Raw genomic sequence first — 16501 nt, 5'->3', positions numbered from 1 at the left:
AATAATCATTACTCATCATTATCATTATAATTTTAATGTAATTATATTTTAATAATATTATTTGTCAAATATTATAAAATATTCTTCATGTGAAATATTTTTTCTTAGTATTTTATATATAAAATATCTTTTATCTATATAATATTTTACTCCAAACAAACATCCCCATTGCAATTTCTATTGTTACATGAGGCATTTTTATGTAGAAAATAATTTAACTAAATGCAAATATAATTTACGCTGACATACATAAAGTTAAAAGAAATATAATAAAACCTTCCGAATTTTCTTTTAAAATAGCTGCAACCAAGAATTTTTTTTTATCTCTATTTTTATTTTTATGTTCTATGGAACTCCCTATATAAATCCACCATTCTAAAGTAATTTATATTTGCATCGTTTTCTTTCCTGATAAATGGTGTTTTAAGTACTATATATATATATATCGAATTTCCAAGAAATAAGACATAATGAACAATTTAATACTCTATATGCCAATTCAGATTGTAATTCATTCATGTATCCACATATAGCAGTCAGAGGAACACGATTTTTTATTACAGAATGAATTGTGTGGAAGCAAAAAATTAAACTGAAATCTTCCACAACTCGAACCAAGCATTTATCTTTTCATTTATATAAACCATGAAACATAAATTTAACCCCGGATATATGCAATGGATATTTATGTAGTTTTTTTAATCTTATCCTAGTAAGATGTAGTTCATTAACGTTTGATCCTACTTAAAAACAAATACAGAAATTATGATGTACATATTAAGGGATCCCTCTCCCACACAAAACTTTACATGCCAATTCAAATAAGGTCATTCATCTGTCAACATGGCAATCCTTAAAACGTAGGATAGCTGTTAAGTTTAGTGTTTAATCTAATGACAACATCGGTTTTCAACATGATGAGAATTTTGATAATGACTATCAGACTCCTCGTTCCACCCTCCAATGGAAATCTGAAGCTCAGCCGCTTAACTCTTCAATTTTGATGATAAATATCCGCGGAACACATTGACAGTCGTGTAAGACCAAACTAGTTTGTTTTCTTAAAGAAATCTTGTTTTTCTGACAGAATTGACTTCTAGTTTTGAAAGAAGGTGCCCCCTTTCTGTGTTTGTAACTTTGTAACGTGATTTATTTGTTTTCTTGACGAAATGAAACAACGTATTTGTTTTTCTCACTGCATTGCTATAAATGACTAAATTGTAAGAATGGTTTAGGGAAAAAAAATTGGAGAGGGAGAGATGGAACAGCTACTGCTGCCAAAGACCGAAGAGAGGACATGGGCTTCCACTACTTTGGTGGAAGAGCTGAAGAAGGTGAGCTGCATGGCAGCTCCCGTGGTGGTGGTGATGGTGTCGCTATATCTGTTGCAGGTTGTTTCGCTAATGATGGCAGGTCACCTTGGTGAATTGTCTCTGTCAGCCGTCTCCGTCGGTGGATCTTTTGCTACTGTCACTGGCTTTAGTCTCCTAGTGAGTATTGTTTTCTCTAACTTATTCTTTGTTCATGCTTTCTCTATCTGCTAAGATTTATTAGAATTATAAATATTTACAATATTCAAATGAATAATGAAATTAATTGGAGTTTAAGCAGATGTAGTTATCAATATAAATATTTGTCTCAATTTGTTATTAAATTCTTGAATCAAGCTTGAGCTTGTATACATGATGACTGACAGTAAATTTACATGCCGAGCAGTTTGGGTTGACAGGAGGCTTAGAAACTCTATGCGGACAAGCATATGGAGCAGAGCAATACCAAAAGCTTGGAACCTATACATACTGTGCAATCATCTCTCTCATTCCAATATGCATTCCTATATCTGTCCTTTGGATATTCATGGATAGGGTACTGATAGAAATAGGCCAAGACCCTGAAATCTCAACGGCAGCCTGCCAATATGCTATTTGTCTCATTCCTGCATTATTTGCCTACGCAATTCTTCAGTCACTACTTCGTTACTTCCAGTCCATGAACTTGATTCTACCAATGCTTTTAAGCACTAGCGTGACGTTATTTTTCCACATACCCCTTTGCTGGGCTCTAATATTTAAATGGAAACTAGGGATCAAAGGAGCAGCTTTAGCCATTGATGTGTCTTACTGGTTGAATGTGATCTTCCTTGGACTTTATATGGGGTTTTCTTCATCCTGCCAAAAAACCCGTGTCATCAACTGGAATGATATTTTCTCTAGCATTAAGGAGTTCTTTTGCTTTGCGCTCCCTTCTGCTGTAATGGTTTGGTAATTTCTCATTCATATACAGTCTATCTAGACTTTAATTTCTTAAGCTTCTGTTACTGTGTGCTTTGAATGTCTAATAAATACTTCGGCGTGTTCTTTTCATGAAGTCTTGAATGGTGGACCTTTGAGCTACTTATATTGCTGGCTGGGCTTCTGCCAAATTCAGAGCTTGAAACATCTGTTCTTTCTATCTGGTATGCTACTTTTCCTGCACTTAAAAAACGGTTGATTAGGGACTTCGATAGGATCGCTTCTGATTATCTCTTAACATTGTACTCAGCCTCACAACAATATCACTGCACTTCTATTTACAAAGTGGGATTGCAGCTGCTGGAAGGTTAGATTCATATCTTGTCTCTTCAAGTTGCGTGCATGAAAAAAAAATTCTTAATTACAAATCTGTTTGTGCTTGTTCTGGCAGTGCTCAGGTTTCAAATAAGTTAGGAGCAGGAAATCACGAGGCAGTTCAAGTGGTTATTCGTGCAGTACTGAAAATTTCCCTCATAGAGGCAGTTATTGTGAGCACAATTCTCTTCTTCTGCCGCAATGTTTTCGGATATGCTTTCAGCAATGAAAGGGTGGTTGTGGACTACGTAACTGAGCTGGCTCCCCTGCTTTGTCTCTCAATTGTAGCGGATAGCTTGCAAACAGTACTTTCCGGTGAGTTTCTCCGATCATGCATGCAAGCGGAGCTAGAAATATTTATTAGGGGATCTAAAATTAATATAACAAAATATAATATTTTTTAATTTATTATACATGAGTTATAAAAATATATAAATATATAATGACCTTTGAAAATAGTAAAAAGTTTTCATACGGTAAAACGTTTTGTCTAATATCAAATTAAGTAAAAGTGATAAAATTAATTTTTTTTTTATAATATATTCATCATTTTAATTTTATTGGTTTGTATATTTATTAAATATAAACATATAAAATATATAAAAAATATTAAATAAAATGAAGCATTTTTTATATTTGATAAACTTTGAAATAAAATAAAAAATAATAAAAAATAATTCTTACATATTTATTTTAACTATGCTAGTCATTTTTTTATAAAATAAAAATTATTAATTATCCTATCAATTGGAAATTCATAGCAAATTTGGTAAAATTAGCACATCCAAGCAAAAAAATAAAAATAAAAATAACAAAAATAAAAAAATTATAAAAATTTTTTATCAAATTTTTAACAAATATCCCATAACAAAACAAACTAAATTTCAAGTTAAGGGTTAGAGATACTCAATTACCTTGATTTTTTAATAAAGAAAGAATTAATTAGTGGCTATCTGCTTCAATCTATCTATTTGTGATTTATATTTATATTTTAGTATTTTATCTTTTATTTTAGGGCTGCAGCCAAAGAACGATAAAATCCATTAAGTTAAAACAATTATTTATAACTTCTTCTTTTGTCCGATTTCCGATGTAGATAGTTTTAAAGTAAATATACAACAAATATATTTATTATTAGAAGGCCAACCTATTGAATTATTACATCTTCTCACACTATTATTAAGCAATACAAAGCTAACCTACAGAGTTTGTCATCATATTTTTTCTCTGTGGGGCTGAGACACCTACTTCCCTCCTCTTAATTCCGTCCCCGCATGCATCTACATTGTGAAATATCTGAATTGTTTGTGTTTCAACCCCATAATCCACCAACTTTAATTATTACAAACAAGACATGATACCGAATGATGTTTCTTGCATATGGCACGTCTGGTACTAAAGCTAGAACTGTTTTGGGCACAGGAATTGCTAGAGGATGTGGGTGGCAGCACATAGGGGCCTATATTAACCTTGGAGCATATTATTTTGTTGGAATTCCAGTAGCTGTTCTACTGTGCTTCATTCTCCATCTCGAAGGGAAAGGCCTTTGGATCGGGACACTTACTGGGAATATTGTGCAAGCTACATTACTTGCTCTCATAACTGGTTTGACAGATTGGGAAAAACAGGTTCTGCTCATACATACGAGTATTGTGCAAGCACTGATTTAGTCTTAACTTGCTGTTTTGGATAGAAGATGTTGATTGTTTTATGGAATGAAGTTCTTTATACAAGAACACTAATTTTGACTCTGTATGCATGTCAATATCGCAGGCAACCAAGGCAAGGGAGAGGATCTTTGAGAGGACATTTTCTGCTGATAATGGATTGCCTTGAATATTGTACGGAAGTATCAGTGGCTCGGACAGAAACTTGATCAATCCATTTAGATGTTTATATGCGCACCCCCTCATTCTTCTCGTGCATGCAAGAAAATGTGGCAGAGGTTTTTACAATTTGGATGGCATTGTAAATTTGAAAAATTTTAAGCTACTTCATAAAGGGTTTGTAATTGAAAAATAAATTTTCAAAAACAATAATTTGAGAAGAATAGTAAATGATGTTGCTGATTTTTGTTGTGATGTGGGACTTTTGTTTTGGAATTATTAAAGATTCCCTCAATACCAAATTTTGTGCGCCTTCAGAAAAAAATCTACACTTTTAATTATTTCTAAGAATCAAAATTGTTAAAATTCCAAAGGAATTTAAGGAGCTTCAACTTCAAGTGACAGAAGGTTAGCTTTTTGCTAAGGATATCTGACACAAAAAAATTAGGCTTCTCAGACTCGAAAGTTGGATAATTTGTAGAGAAATAGAGAGACTTTAGGCTCCATTTCGGTGAGGTTGGCAAAAGGGTCACTGGGGGACAGAGGGTTAACAAACAGTCTCTTGTGAGGGTAAGAACCTAATAGTAAGAAGTAATACACATGACTGGCCCAGATGAACTGTGTCGTTTTTTAAATTTAGCGGTCTTGCCAAAGATTATGGTAGAAAAAACCCAGGCAAAGTTTACTGTAGTGATTCAACAGAGGGGGGGGGGGGTTTCTGAGGATTGTTTATGATGATAGAAGTGTTGAGCCTATAGGAAATATGTTTAATGTAAGTGATATTGTTGGTATATATTATGAACATGGTGATAAAATTTACCTAGTGCTTGCTCATCTGAATTCTAAGGTTGTTTGCAATGAACACGGAGTAAATGAATATTTGACAATCAGCTAGGACAGTTAAGAAGAACATGGAATAAGGAGGTGTGGGAGAGTTTAGAATTATGACCCATACACTGTAGAGCCTCATTTCCAACAAGATATGATTTTCGTAGATAAGGAACTGGTGACTTCCTAAACTAAACACTCACTTAAACAACAGACGGATATTAGGGTTTTCAAAAGTGATGAGAATAGGGTGATTGTTATAAGTGCCATGATGGGGAATGTCCATGGAAGATTAGGGTGTCTATTGATGGCAACATTCTAGAATGGATGGTGGAGACTCTAGTGAACGAGCATAGGTGTTGTTGGGATACATTTTACAGACAAGGTGGGTAAACTTTAATTGAGAAAGAAGTTGGAAGACATAAGGGATCAAACTTTGAAAGATTTTTCATTCCACATGACCATGACAGTAGTTCAACGTACAGAGATTGGATGAAAGAAGTTATTTTAGGGGATGTGAAACAGGAATTCATAAGAATGAATGACGACTATGCAGATGAATTGCTAGAAATATGGTTAGTTCTGCAGTTCAAATTATGTGTTTTGATGGATGGACAATTATATCAGATGGGAAAGGCAAGCCAATAACAACTGTTAACTGATGTTTAATGATATTTGTTTTTTCAGGACTTTTAGCTTCTGTTCATGAATTAATGCTGTAAGCAGAAAGCATCGAAGATGTGCCTGCAGACACATCGTGTTAAGTTGTCAGTTATTTCTAATTAAATCCCTATTGATTAGGGAGTGCATGTTATGTTGATCTATTTATTAGCTTGTAACCACATTCATAAAGTTTGCTTTCATGTGGGTTGTTTTATTTCAGTTTTACGTTACTTGTAAGGCTATATATATAGCCAACACTTGGTTTCAATTAAAATAAGATTACTTCTCCCAAAACTTACTTATTCTTCATAAATGTTACTCTGTTCTAACACATCGATCTTGCCAAGTGGAGAAAGACACACAAGGGAGAGAACTTGCAAAAACAGTTCTGGATCTGTGCTAAGGCAACAACAAGGGAAGATCTGTGCTGAGATGTTAGGAGGGATAAAAAATGCAGCTCTTGAAGATTTCGTTGATGTCAACTCAGAATGTTGGCGTTGAGCATTCTTTAAACTATCAGGCAATTGGCTATCAAAAGGACAGTGGCTAGCTAGGAGGGTTTTGCTCGAACAAAATTTACAGGTCAATTGGGGACAAAAATATGGGCGAAGACAGAGGACAACAAACAGTTAGTGAAAGGATTCAAGGTCTGGAGAAACAGGCTATTAAGTAGAGAGAGTTATCTATTTAAGGAGTGAGTTGTCTATTTTTTAAGAAATAAAATATATTAAAGATAATTATTCAGTAATCAAATACGAATCAAGTTTCATGTGCGAAAACTTTTGTGAGCAATAATTTTGTCTTTTTCCCTACTTGTTGTCTAGCTGTATTTTGTTCTCACAAAATGGGAGTTAGGTGGAATCCCATGTGAGCATGTGAACAAGCCTCGTCTGTAATCAAGGCTGGAAATTCAAAGTTGGAGAAATATGTGTTTCAATCCACTTATTAATATTCAATAAATGGTGTTCTTGGGGAGAAATTTTGGCTTAGAACACCCCAACTCGCATAGAATAACTGCCAGCGTAAAAATTCCCAGATATCATGCATCAATCTGGGAAATTTAATATCACACCAAAACATATAAATAGTTTTATACTGAAATTTTTCATGTAGCACAAAAAATTTCAATAGACCAATGGATACAACAGCAAAGCATACTCTCATGCATCAATCTTACCATTTAATTTCTGTAATCACCTTCCATAATTGAAGAGAGAGAGAGAAGAAAAAGAAACAGAGGGGATGCATGCTAGAGCATGCTGTTAGAAGATAAGATAGAAGTTACAGTCATCTCACCTGCTTAAAATATCTGTCTAAAATTAGCCGTATATGGTTAGCATGTTGCTTTGGAATTTAAGAACAAAGGGATAAATACATGTATGCAAATAGGTGCATTGGAATCACAAGCATGTGGTCGTGGACAATAAGGAAAATACTTCAAGACACTTCCCCGTAAATAACGTGATTATCAAATTATTTTATTTTCACATGATTTTATCTGGCATTTTGATTCAATCATATTTTTAAAAAATTTAGAGATTTTCTTAGTTTTTAATTGATTCTTTTTTAGAGATTTTCTTAGTTTTTAATTGATTTTTTATATATATTTTTAAATCATTTAGATATGGTAATGTTAAAAATAAATTTTAAAAAATAAAAAAAATATTTTAATGTATTTTTAAATAAAAAAATATGAAAAAGTAATCTTCATCGAATGTTTAAATAATTTTTCTTTTATATATATATAGAAGATTCGATTTGCTTGTGTAAAATTTGGCAGCATCATTAATTGTTAAATTCTTTTATTACTGTGTAATTAACAAAATTTGTTATAAAAAGAAGGTTCGAAATCGAAACCTTTCTTAAGAATGGACACTAATTTCAATTGAACTATAATTTATCGACCGAAAATGAATTAGTATTGTTGAATTCAATCATTTTAGATTTGTTTTAAATAAAAAGAATTCAATTAAAAATTAAAAGAATTCAACCTAATTAGAAAATCTGGATTCTATTTCAGCTTTGTTAAAAAACAAATATATAGAATCTTGAGTTCTCGCGTCTCCCCCATCTCTGTTTTCCTTCTGGATTCTATTTCAGCTTTGTTAAAAAAAAATATAGATAGAATCTTGAGTTCTCGCGTCTTCCCCCACCTCTGTTTTCCTATGTTTTCTTGTCTGTTATTCATACAGAATCCATCATTTCAATTAGTTCTCCTTTCAAGTTTCAGCACCGGGAAGCATAGAGAGAAAAAGTATGGATCAGACGTTGCTTCCCAAGAGTACCACCGAGGAGAAGAGATGGGCACTAACATGGGATGCTTTAGTGGAAGAGCTAAGAAGGGTGAGCTGTCTTGCAGCTCCAATGACGGTGGTGTCTGTGACACTATACCTACTCCAGGTTGTATCAATGATAATGGCAGGGCACCTGAGTGAATTGTCGCTGTCTGGGGTTTCAATGGCTACCTCTTTCACCAATGTCACCGGCTTCAGTCTCCTGGTAAATTCAAGCCATCCCTCCTCTACTTCTACTCATTATATATTCTGCAACTTTTCTTTATCTGATTTATATTATATATAGAGAATCCTGCCTCTCTTTTCGATATGTATGTAGAGAACCAGTTATTTTTTATTGTGTAAAACCCAGAGACCTCACATTTCTTGATGGGAGAGAAATATAGTTAACGTTGATCTAGGCCAGAAACATAGAGAATCTTGAACTACGAGTTCTCTATCAGTTAATATATATCTAAGTTTTGCATCGAAAATGATCTAGGCCAGAGATAGACTCATGGACAAAAATATCATTTATAAGGTGCAAAGAAGGCTAAAAAATCCTTATACTAAAGATGTCTTGTTTCATTTCAAAGAGTTCTGTTTGGTAATATTTTCCTTCAAATACCAAGCAGGCTGGATTCTCCGGAGGATTAGAAACTCTATGTGGCCAAACTTATGGAGCAGAGCAATACAAGAAGTTCGGAAGCTATACTTACTGTGCAATCATCTCTCTCATTGTAACAAGTATCCCTGTGTCTGTTCTTTGGACTTTCATGGACAGGTTATTAATAGCAGTAGGCATAGACTCTGAAATCTCAACTGTAGCCTGCAAGTATGCGATCTGGCTCATTCCTGCATTATTTGCCTTCGCTATTCTTCAACCACTACTTCGCTACTTCCAGACTCAGAGCTTGATTTACCCAATACTTGTAAGCACCTGTGCAGCTCTATGTTTCCATATCCCTCTCTGTTGGGCTCTAGTATATAAATGGGAACTAGGAAACATTGGAGGAGCATTGGCCATTGGAGTGTCTTATTGGTTAAATGTTATCTTGCTTGTACTTTACATGGTGTTCTCTTCATCCTGTGAGAAAACTAGGAGACTCTACTGGGATGATATTTTCTCAAGCATTAACAAGTTCTTTCGCTTCGCTTTCCCTTCTGCTGTAATGATTTGGTAAATTCTACATTCTATTTCTGATCAGCTTTTGGCTTTTCTGCTCTTTCCCTTCTGCTGTCATGATTTGGTAAATTCTACATTCTATTTCTGATCAGCTTTTGGCTTTTCTGCTCTGAATTCTTATTTAGTTTTGTACGTGTTAATTTCATGTCAACGTTCATAGTCTTGAATGGTGGACCTATGAGCTAGTTATATTACTTGCTGGGCTTCTCCCGGATCCAAAGCTTCAAACTTCAGTTCTTTCTATTTGGTAAGTTCTCTTGCTGATATATTATAAGTATTTATAAAAAGGAAAAACGCGTCTGATTAAAATTTTATCTTACGCTATCAGCCTCGCAACCACAACATTGCACTTCTATGTACAATATGGAATTGCTGCCTCTGGAAGGTTTGATTTTCAACTTGTCTCCTAATTAAGGCTCGTAAATTTAAGTAAATAATCTACATGCATTACAACAATACATCTCACTGGCAGCACTCGGGTTTCAAACGAGTTAGGAGCTGGAAATCCTCAGGCAGCACAAGTTGCTGTCCAGGTAGTATTGATCATGTCTCTCGTGGAGGTCGTTACAGTGAGCCTGATTCTCTTCTTCTTCCGTCACATTTTTGGTTATGCTTTCAGCAGCGAAAAGAGAGTTGTGGACTGTGTAGCTGAACTTGCTCCGCTGATGTGTCTCTCAATTATCATAGAAGGCTTACAGGCCGTACTTTCTGGTCAGTTTCCCATCATTTCAAAGTGAACTATTTCCTCACTTACAGAAGTCCATGCAAGTAATTTGGACTGAACTCAACACTTTTCAGGGCTAACGCCGTATAACATAGAAGAAAACAAAGAAAAAGGGAAAGCAGTAGAGCCACTGACATTTAGTTTCTGATAGTTGTGGTTGATACTTGTCAATTTTGCACACATTTTGGAAACAGGGATTGCCAGGGGATGTGGGTGGCAGCATATAGGAGCATTTATCAACCTTGGAGCATATTATCTCGTCGCAACTCCAGTAGCTGTTGTTCTTTGTTTTGTGCTGCATCTTGGAAGCAGAGGACTTTGGATGGGACTATTAATAGGAAAGACTGTTCAAGCCTTGTGTTTTTCTTCCATAACTGCTTTGACAAATTGGCAAAAACAGGTTCTTATGATGCCCTTTCCCCTCTTATAAGATTTTTTTCATTCTCTAATTTCTGTTTGCTTTACGTTGTCCTGTATTTCGTGATTTTGAAAAAAAATAATTCTGGTTCTGTATTTCTCTTTAATAAATCTAAACTGGCTATTTTATCAAATGAAGATCTTTAAGCATTGTCACTAATTTTTACTTCTGCGTGTATATGAACAACGCAGGCAACCGAGGCGAAGGAGACGATTCTTGGGAGGTCACTTTTAGCTGATAATGGACTGGCTTGAATTTCGAAGACAATCAACAGAAAATAAAATATGAAAAAACCATTTACTTCTTTTCCCTTTTTTCATATCTCCAGATAAAGCAATTCAATTGCCATTTTTGCTTGTTCTTGTGAGATTGTTGCTTGATGGTAGTTTTTAAGATTGTCCTGATGCCAAACTAATATCCTGTCTGCCTTTTCAATTTGCCAAAAAGGAGCTATATCCTGTCTTCCCTTTTCATGCTCAGTTAGTTTTGTTATCTAGTTCTAATAGATCATAAAATAATTTGAAGAACAAGGTTCCATTATAGCCGCAGGAAGGAAACTAGAATGAAAAGGTAAAAATGATGAGTGTTTTTTACGGGGGTTGTTTTTTAAAATATTTTTTAAGAAATATTAAAATATTTTTTTTAAAATTTATTTTTAATATCAATATATTAAAACAATTTAAAATTATTAAAAAAATCAAATTTCAACCAAAAAAATTCAGTCAGGGAAAGGAGGTTTTCTGTGGAGATTCTGATGAATGAGAAATTGGTGGGCATTTACATATACATTTAGAAATTCTGTAATATATTTATGTAAAATCAAAATTTACAATATGCTCACAACTCCTCTTTTTTTTTTTTTAATTGTGAGAAAGTTCAGATTTATAATTTTTTGAAAGCATGGTAACATAATAACTTTTCAAACAATTTTAATCAAAATTAGAGAAAAAAACGTTGCAATTGGAAACTAAATTCTCTTCATTTCAAGTTCTTAATGTGACTTTATAATAGATAGTTTCATCGAGGCCCAAGGCCTTTGCTTTTTACATTTTTAAAAAGTTTACTTGGTTAAATTACATTAAAATCATAACTTAATTAAATTTAAAAAAATTTGATTGAATTAATTTAAAAAAATTTAAAATAAATTATTTAAAAAAAACTGTTTATCTAAACCCATGTTATTTTGAGATATACTAGGTTACGAGATAATCCAAAACTTGCTACCTGAGCTTTGAGCCTGGTTTGATAGCAATGGCTCGGAAGGAATTGTTATTAAAAAAAATTGTTATTAAAGAAAATTCAAATAAATCCACTATTATTTATAGAAAATTTCAAAAGTAGTTTAGCAACGTCAATGAGACATCATGTAAAAAACGCTATTTTGATGTATTGTCAATAAGACCATGGTTTTATTAAGACGAAAACCAATACTTTGCCAGAGATATTCTGAATCCTGTAGTTCATCGACCTGGATTAGGTATTTAGGACCTGGTCAAGTCATGGTGTCAAAAAAATATGTTATCCACGGTTCTAGGTGTTGACCATAATTTTATGAAAACTCCACATTATCTGTTTATTAACCAAGTTATTGGCGAGATTGAACCACAGCTAATCTTCTTTCCACACCGAAGCAACGCTAGATGACGAAGAGATCCATCAGAGAGGAGAAACAAAGAAGAAATGGTTAAATAGGAATAGAAGCCATGTACAGAGACATTTCAATTAGTACTCGTACAGGGTCCTTTAGGGAAACATAAAGGGAAGATGATGGACCACGCACTACTGCACAAGACTGAGGAGAGGGCGTCTTTACTAACATGGGGTGCCTTCGTCGAAGAGCTAAAGAAGATGAGCTCCTTGGCAGCTCCGCTGATGTTGGTGGCGATGACACTGTACCTATTGCAGGTTATATCAATGATGATGGCAGGGCACCTTAGTGCACTGTCTCTCTCTGGGGTCTCCATTGCTACTTCTTTCACCAATGTCACTGGCTTCAGCCTCGTGGTAAAGCCTTCTCGTCTCTCTTTCATTGTATGCACTAAGTCATCCTTAATCATTCCATAGAGAACTAATCCCCCTACATTATGGCCATTATTCTTAAGTTTCTGAATTATTGTTCAAACTTGCCTGTATTACAATTAATTGACGGTATCTCTATGTGAAAAGCAGATTGGATTAGCTGGGGGTCTGGAAACTCTTTGTGGTCAAGCTTATGGAGCAGAGCAATATAAAAAGTTCGGAAGCTACACTTATGGCGCAATGATATCACTCATTCCAATTTGTCTTCCCATATCTGTTCTTTGGATATTCATGGACAGGATACTAATAACAATAGGAATAGACTCTGATATCTCCATTGTAGCCCGCAAATATGCGATTTGTCTAGTTCCTGCGTTATTTGCCAATGCGATTCTTATTCCTTTGCTTCGCTACTTCCAGTGTCAAAGCATGGTTCTCCCAATGCTTTTAAGCAACTGTGCAACTGCATGTATCCATATCCCTCTTTGTTGGGCTCTAGTTTATAAATGGGAATTAGGGTACATTGGAGCAGCGTTAGCCATTGGTTTGTCTTGTTGGTTAAATGTGTTCTTTCTTGCACTTTACATGGCGTTCTCTTCGTGTTGTGAGAAAACCCGGGGTCTTTACTTGGATGATATTTTCTCAAGCATAAAGGAGTTTCTGCACATTGCTTTCCCTTCTGCTGCAATGGTTTGGTAATTTCTCATTAACAAGAACTTGGGGTTTCCGTTGTCTTCTTTGAATTCTTAATTAATTCATCTAGCTATATATGTTCTTTCCATGCTCAGCCTTGAGTGGTGGACGTTTGAGCTACTTTTGTTGCTGGCCGGGCTTCTTCCTGATTCCAAGCTGGAAACATCTGTTCTTTCTGTTTGGTATTCTTCTTTACCAAAACTTTATATCGGTAGATTCAACAGGGAATTCTTCTGATGATTTTCAATCTTTATGATCAGTCTGACAACCGTATCCTTGCACTACTATGTACAATATGGAATTTCTGCAGCTGGAAGGTTCGATTTATACCTTATCTTCTTAAGCATATAGGCATTTGCACGGATAAGAAAAATCTGTGTATTATCTACTGGCATTCCTATAATTCATCATCATTTCTGCAGCACTCGGGTTTCGAATGAATTAGGAGCAGGAAATCCAGAGACAGCTCGAGGAGTTGTCTACGTATCACTGATCCTTTCAGCTACCGAAGCAGTTATAGTGAGTACAGCTCTCTTCTTCTGCCGCCACATTTTTGGATATGCTTTTAGCAATGACAAGGGAGTAGTGGACTATGTTGCTGAATTGGCTCCCCTGCTTTGTCTCTCAATTATCATGGATAGCTTTCAAATAGTACTTTCTGGTCAGTTTCCAGTATTTCAAATTTAACTATTACTACATATGGAGAGCATCATATAAGTAACTTTGGACTAGATCATGTGATTATTTCAATCCACGCAGTGATATGTTTTCACATGTTATGTTTTCAAGATGAAAGGAAAAGGAAAAGGAAAATACCCTTTCCTTCTATTTTGGTTAGCCTTAATGCTAGCACCTTGTTGGAGGCAGGGATTGTTAGAGGATGCGGGTGGCAACACATAGGTGCCTTTGTCAACCTGGGGGCATATGATTTAGTTGCAGCTCCAATAGCTGTTCTACTGTGTTTTGTTGCGCATCTCAGAGCGAAAGGCCTTTGGATTGGAATATTAACTGGGACTACTGTGCAGGCAACATCATATGTTGTCATAACTGCATTGATCAATTGGCAAAAGCAGGTTCTTGCATCGATTCCTCTTCTTCATATCTTCCTATTTCAGCTTCGATTGCCTCATCCTGGAAATCTGTTTTCGTATAATAATGCTGTTTTCTGAAGCTTGCGTTATCTTTGCTGGAAATAAATGGAAGTTGGTCGCTCCCACCGCGACTAAATAGGAGAGTTGTTCAAGCATTATGACTAAATTTGTTTCTGCACATGGACATTGCAGGCATCAGAGGCAAGGAAGAGGATCTCTGAGGGGACATGTTCGACTGATGACGAATTGCCTTGATCAAAATAAAAAACCTGACAGAACCAATGTGCTTGATGATGAGTTTGACAAATCACTGCTATTCTAGTAATCGTCTTTTTTTTTTCCGATTCATTATCTACATGTCTTTCCATGCTAGAACTTGAGATAATTCAACTCCGTGGAAGCACAAAATAACGTTCTTGCCACATATAGAAGGTTTACATAGCATATCGAATTCGTACTCCTTAGCAACAAGTTTGACCTGGTAAGTAACTACATATGTTGCTAGAAACTTTCCGCTGTCGATATTTATTTTCCCGGGAGCGAGATGGGTTTGTAGCTTAAAGGTTCGTATTCTGCTTCTAACAGAGCCTGGAATTCCAGTGTCACCATGTCGGAATCGTTGCCGATGCAACAAAATTGTTTTCATAATTATTATTTTCCTGGATTGAGCTTAGTAACATTGGTAAAAGAACGTCTTTGAAGCATTCCATTTTCATCCATTCACATCTCAAGGCGGTGAAGGTATCCTAAGTTCAGCTTTGATTAACTCTATTGAAGTACATATTGTCGAATTTGTAGAAGAAAATAAGGTTTTGGTTGAGATTTATTTTTCTACTACCTTATAAGCATAAAATTTAGTGACTAAGAACATGAGAATTGAACAAATTGTAATATATTTCAAAGTCAACAGAGCAAAATACAAATGATTTATTGATCATAGAAGCACATCAATCATAAAAGTACATTGTGACAGAAGAAGATAACAATACTGACAAGTACACACTTGAAAAACCATTCTATATGTGTGTGTATACACACACCTCTCTTTCTTGATCCATGAATAGCAGATGGATGGCTTCCTGTTCTCTTCCCTTGTGTGGCAAACAACCTCTTGCACATCCAAATCCAATACTTTACAAATCTATCTTGCACATCGGCAAGATAAGAGGACGGAAGGTTACTAGGTTATATAATATACGTACGCAGGCCGAAGTGTATAGAATTTTAGTGCTTGCTAGTAAGGAGGAGGTGGTGGCCTGTAAGGATCAAAGAATGGTGGTGGGGGAGGACCAGGGGGTCCAGGAGGTCCAGGAGGTGGAGGTGGAGGTGGATGGTGGTGATTATGGGGTGGTTGATGACCAAAGGGTCTTGGCGGAGGGGGTGGTGGTGCAAAAGGATCTGGTGGTGGAGGGTCAAAGGGCCGAGGTGGAGGAGGTGGTGCAAAACGACGACGTGGTGGGCTGTCAAAGGGTCGATGTGGAGGAGGAGGTGGCGGTGCAAAAGGATCTGGTGGTGGAGGAGGTGCAAAAGGATCCGGTGGTGGAGGAGGAGGGTGTCTACGGAATGTCATTTTCTCTTAAAACCTTGAGTTGCAAACAGTGGTTTCTATTTTTATTTGTGGTAATGTTACAAAAGCAAGCAGTGTTAATAAAATGAAGAACCGAACTTCGTATATAAGAGTAGACAAGGAGGAGGAGGTGTCAGGATTTCATCAGTGGACTTGTTGTTGGTAAAAGACTAGTAGATAAAACTGTGTGTAGATTGTCTTAGCCAAGAAGCATCCTCCATTTATCGTAGTTCTCTCACACAGATTGAACCTTCCTCGTCCGTGTTAGGATCCACGCGTCATCCATTCCTTCTTCTCACAAGGTCAATTGCTTCTCTCTTTTTCTTCTTCAATAATAGATATTTTAGAATCAGTTTACGTGTCAATTCTTATTAGAATCTTCTTTTCAGATTGTCTTAACGTTTGTGTGATATTTTTAGAATAATCTAATAAGTATTAGCTTGTATAAAATTAATATATTTTTATATTTTATTTTTATTAAATAAATAGATATAATAAGATTTAAATTTGTAATTAATTAATTATTAATATTCAGATATTATATTAAAAAATATTTTAAAATTTTAAATAAAATTTTAAAATATAATTTATATTATTTTCTAATATA

The 16501-nt window shown here is 35.2% G+C and overlaps 3 protein-coding genes across 6 annotated transcripts; all 3 read left to right on the top strand.

The window, feature by feature from the left end:
- Positions 1-1242: 1242 nt before the first annotated feature.
- LOC105123427 (MATE efflux family protein 7-like) lies at positions 1243-4684 on the top strand. Its single transcript, XM_011023012.1, has 7 exons — positions 1243-1490; positions 1717-2261; positions 2369-2455; positions 2542-2598; positions 2683-2921; positions 4029-4234; positions 4380-4684. The coding sequence occupies exons 1-7, from the start codon at positions 1260-1262 to the stop codon at positions 4440-4442; spliced, it is 1428 nt and encodes a 475-aa protein (XP_011021314.1). The 5' UTR covers positions 1243-1259; the 3' UTR covers positions 4443-4684.
- A 3342-nt stretch (positions 4685-8026) lies between these two features.
- Positions 8027-10886, top strand: LOC105123426 (MATE efflux family protein 6-like). 3 transcript variants are annotated; one of them, XM_011023010.1, is made up of 7 exons: positions 8027-8422; positions 8832-9376; positions 9543-9629; positions 9711-9767; positions 9855-10093; positions 10301-10506; positions 10716-10886. In XM_011023010.1, exons 1-7 carry the CDS (start codon positions 8180-8182, stop codon positions 10776-10778), a joined length of 1440 nt encoding a protein of 479 aa, XP_011021312.1. In that variant the 5' UTR covers positions 8027-8179; the 3' UTR covers positions 10779-10886. The 3 variants fall into 3 exon arrangements, with proteins under 3 accessions (XP_011021312.1, XP_011021311.1, XP_011021313.1); XM_011023009.1 differs by having other exon boundaries at positions 8829-9376; XM_011023011.1 differs by lacking the exons at positions 10301-10506; positions 10716-10886 and adding an exon at positions 10181-10287 and having other exon boundaries at positions 8829-9376.
- A 1167-nt stretch (positions 10887-12053) lies between these two features.
- On the top strand, positions 12054-15029 carry LOC105123425 (MATE efflux family protein 9-like). 2 transcript variants are annotated; one of them, XM_011023008.1, is made up of 7 exons: positions 12055-12528; positions 12694-13238; positions 13332-13418; positions 13497-13553; positions 13659-13897; positions 14104-14309; positions 14520-15029. In XM_011023008.1, the coding sequence occupies exons 1-7, from the start codon at positions 12289-12291 to the stop codon at positions 14580-14582; spliced, it is 1437 nt and encodes a 478-aa protein (XP_011021310.1). In that variant the 5' UTR covers positions 12055-12288; the 3' UTR covers positions 14583-15029. The 2 variants fall into 2 exon arrangements, with proteins under 2 accessions (XP_011021309.1, XP_011021310.1); XM_011023007.1 differs by lacking the exon at positions 14520-15029 and having other exon boundaries at positions 12054-12528; positions 14104-14513.
- Positions 15030-16501: the final 1472 nt, after the last annotated feature.

The sequence above is a fragment of the Populus euphratica genome, unplaced genomic scaffold (assembly GCF_000495115.2).
Source record: "Populus euphratica unplaced genomic scaffold, PopEup_1.0 scaffold10.1, whole genome shotgun sequence".
Classification (NCBI taxonomy): domain Eukaryota; kingdom Viridiplantae; phylum Streptophyta; class Magnoliopsida; order Malpighiales; family Salicaceae; genus Populus; species Populus euphratica.
This window is presented reverse-complemented; position numbering and strand designations above follow the sequence as displayed.

Excerpts from the sequence above, each read along its gene's own strand:
- LOC105123427 (XM_011023012.1), top strand. The coding sequence starts at position 1,260 with ATGGAACAGCTACTGCTGCCAAAGACCGAAGAGAGGACATGGGCTTCC. Across the intron at positions 2,456-2,541 it reads ACATCTGTTCTTTCTATCTG|CCTCACAACAATATCACTGC; the intron begins GTATGCTACTTT and ends CATTGTACTCAG. Across the intron at positions 2,922-4,028 it reads CTTGCAAACAGTACTTTCCG|GAATTGCTAGAGGATGTGGG; the intron begins GTGAGTTTCTCC and ends TTTTGGGCACAG.
- LOC105123426 (XM_011023009.1), top strand. The coding sequence starts at position 8,180 with ATGGATCAGACGTTGCTTCCCAAGAGTACCACCGAGGAGAAGAGATGG. Across the intron at positions 9,377-9,542 it reads CCTTCTGCTGTAATGATTTG|TCTTGAATGGTGGACCTATG; the intron begins GTAAATTCTACA and ends CAACGTTCATAG. Across the intron at positions 10,507-10,715 it reads TGACAAATTGGCAAAAACAG|GCAACCGAGGCGAAGGAGAC; the intron begins GTTCTTATGATG and ends TGAACAACGCAG.
- LOC105123425 (XM_011023007.1), top strand. The coding sequence starts at position 12,289 with ATGATGGACCACGCACTACTGCACAAGACTGAGGAGAGGGCGTCTTTA. Across the intron at positions 12,529-12,693 it reads TCACTGGCTTCAGCCTCGTG|ATTGGATTAGCTGGGGGTCT; the intron begins GTAAAGCCTTCT and ends TGTGAAAAGCAG. Across the intron at positions 13,554-13,658 it reads GGAATTTCTGCAGCTGGAAG|CACTCGGGTTTCGAATGAAT; the intron begins GTTCGATTTATA and ends TCATTTCTGCAG.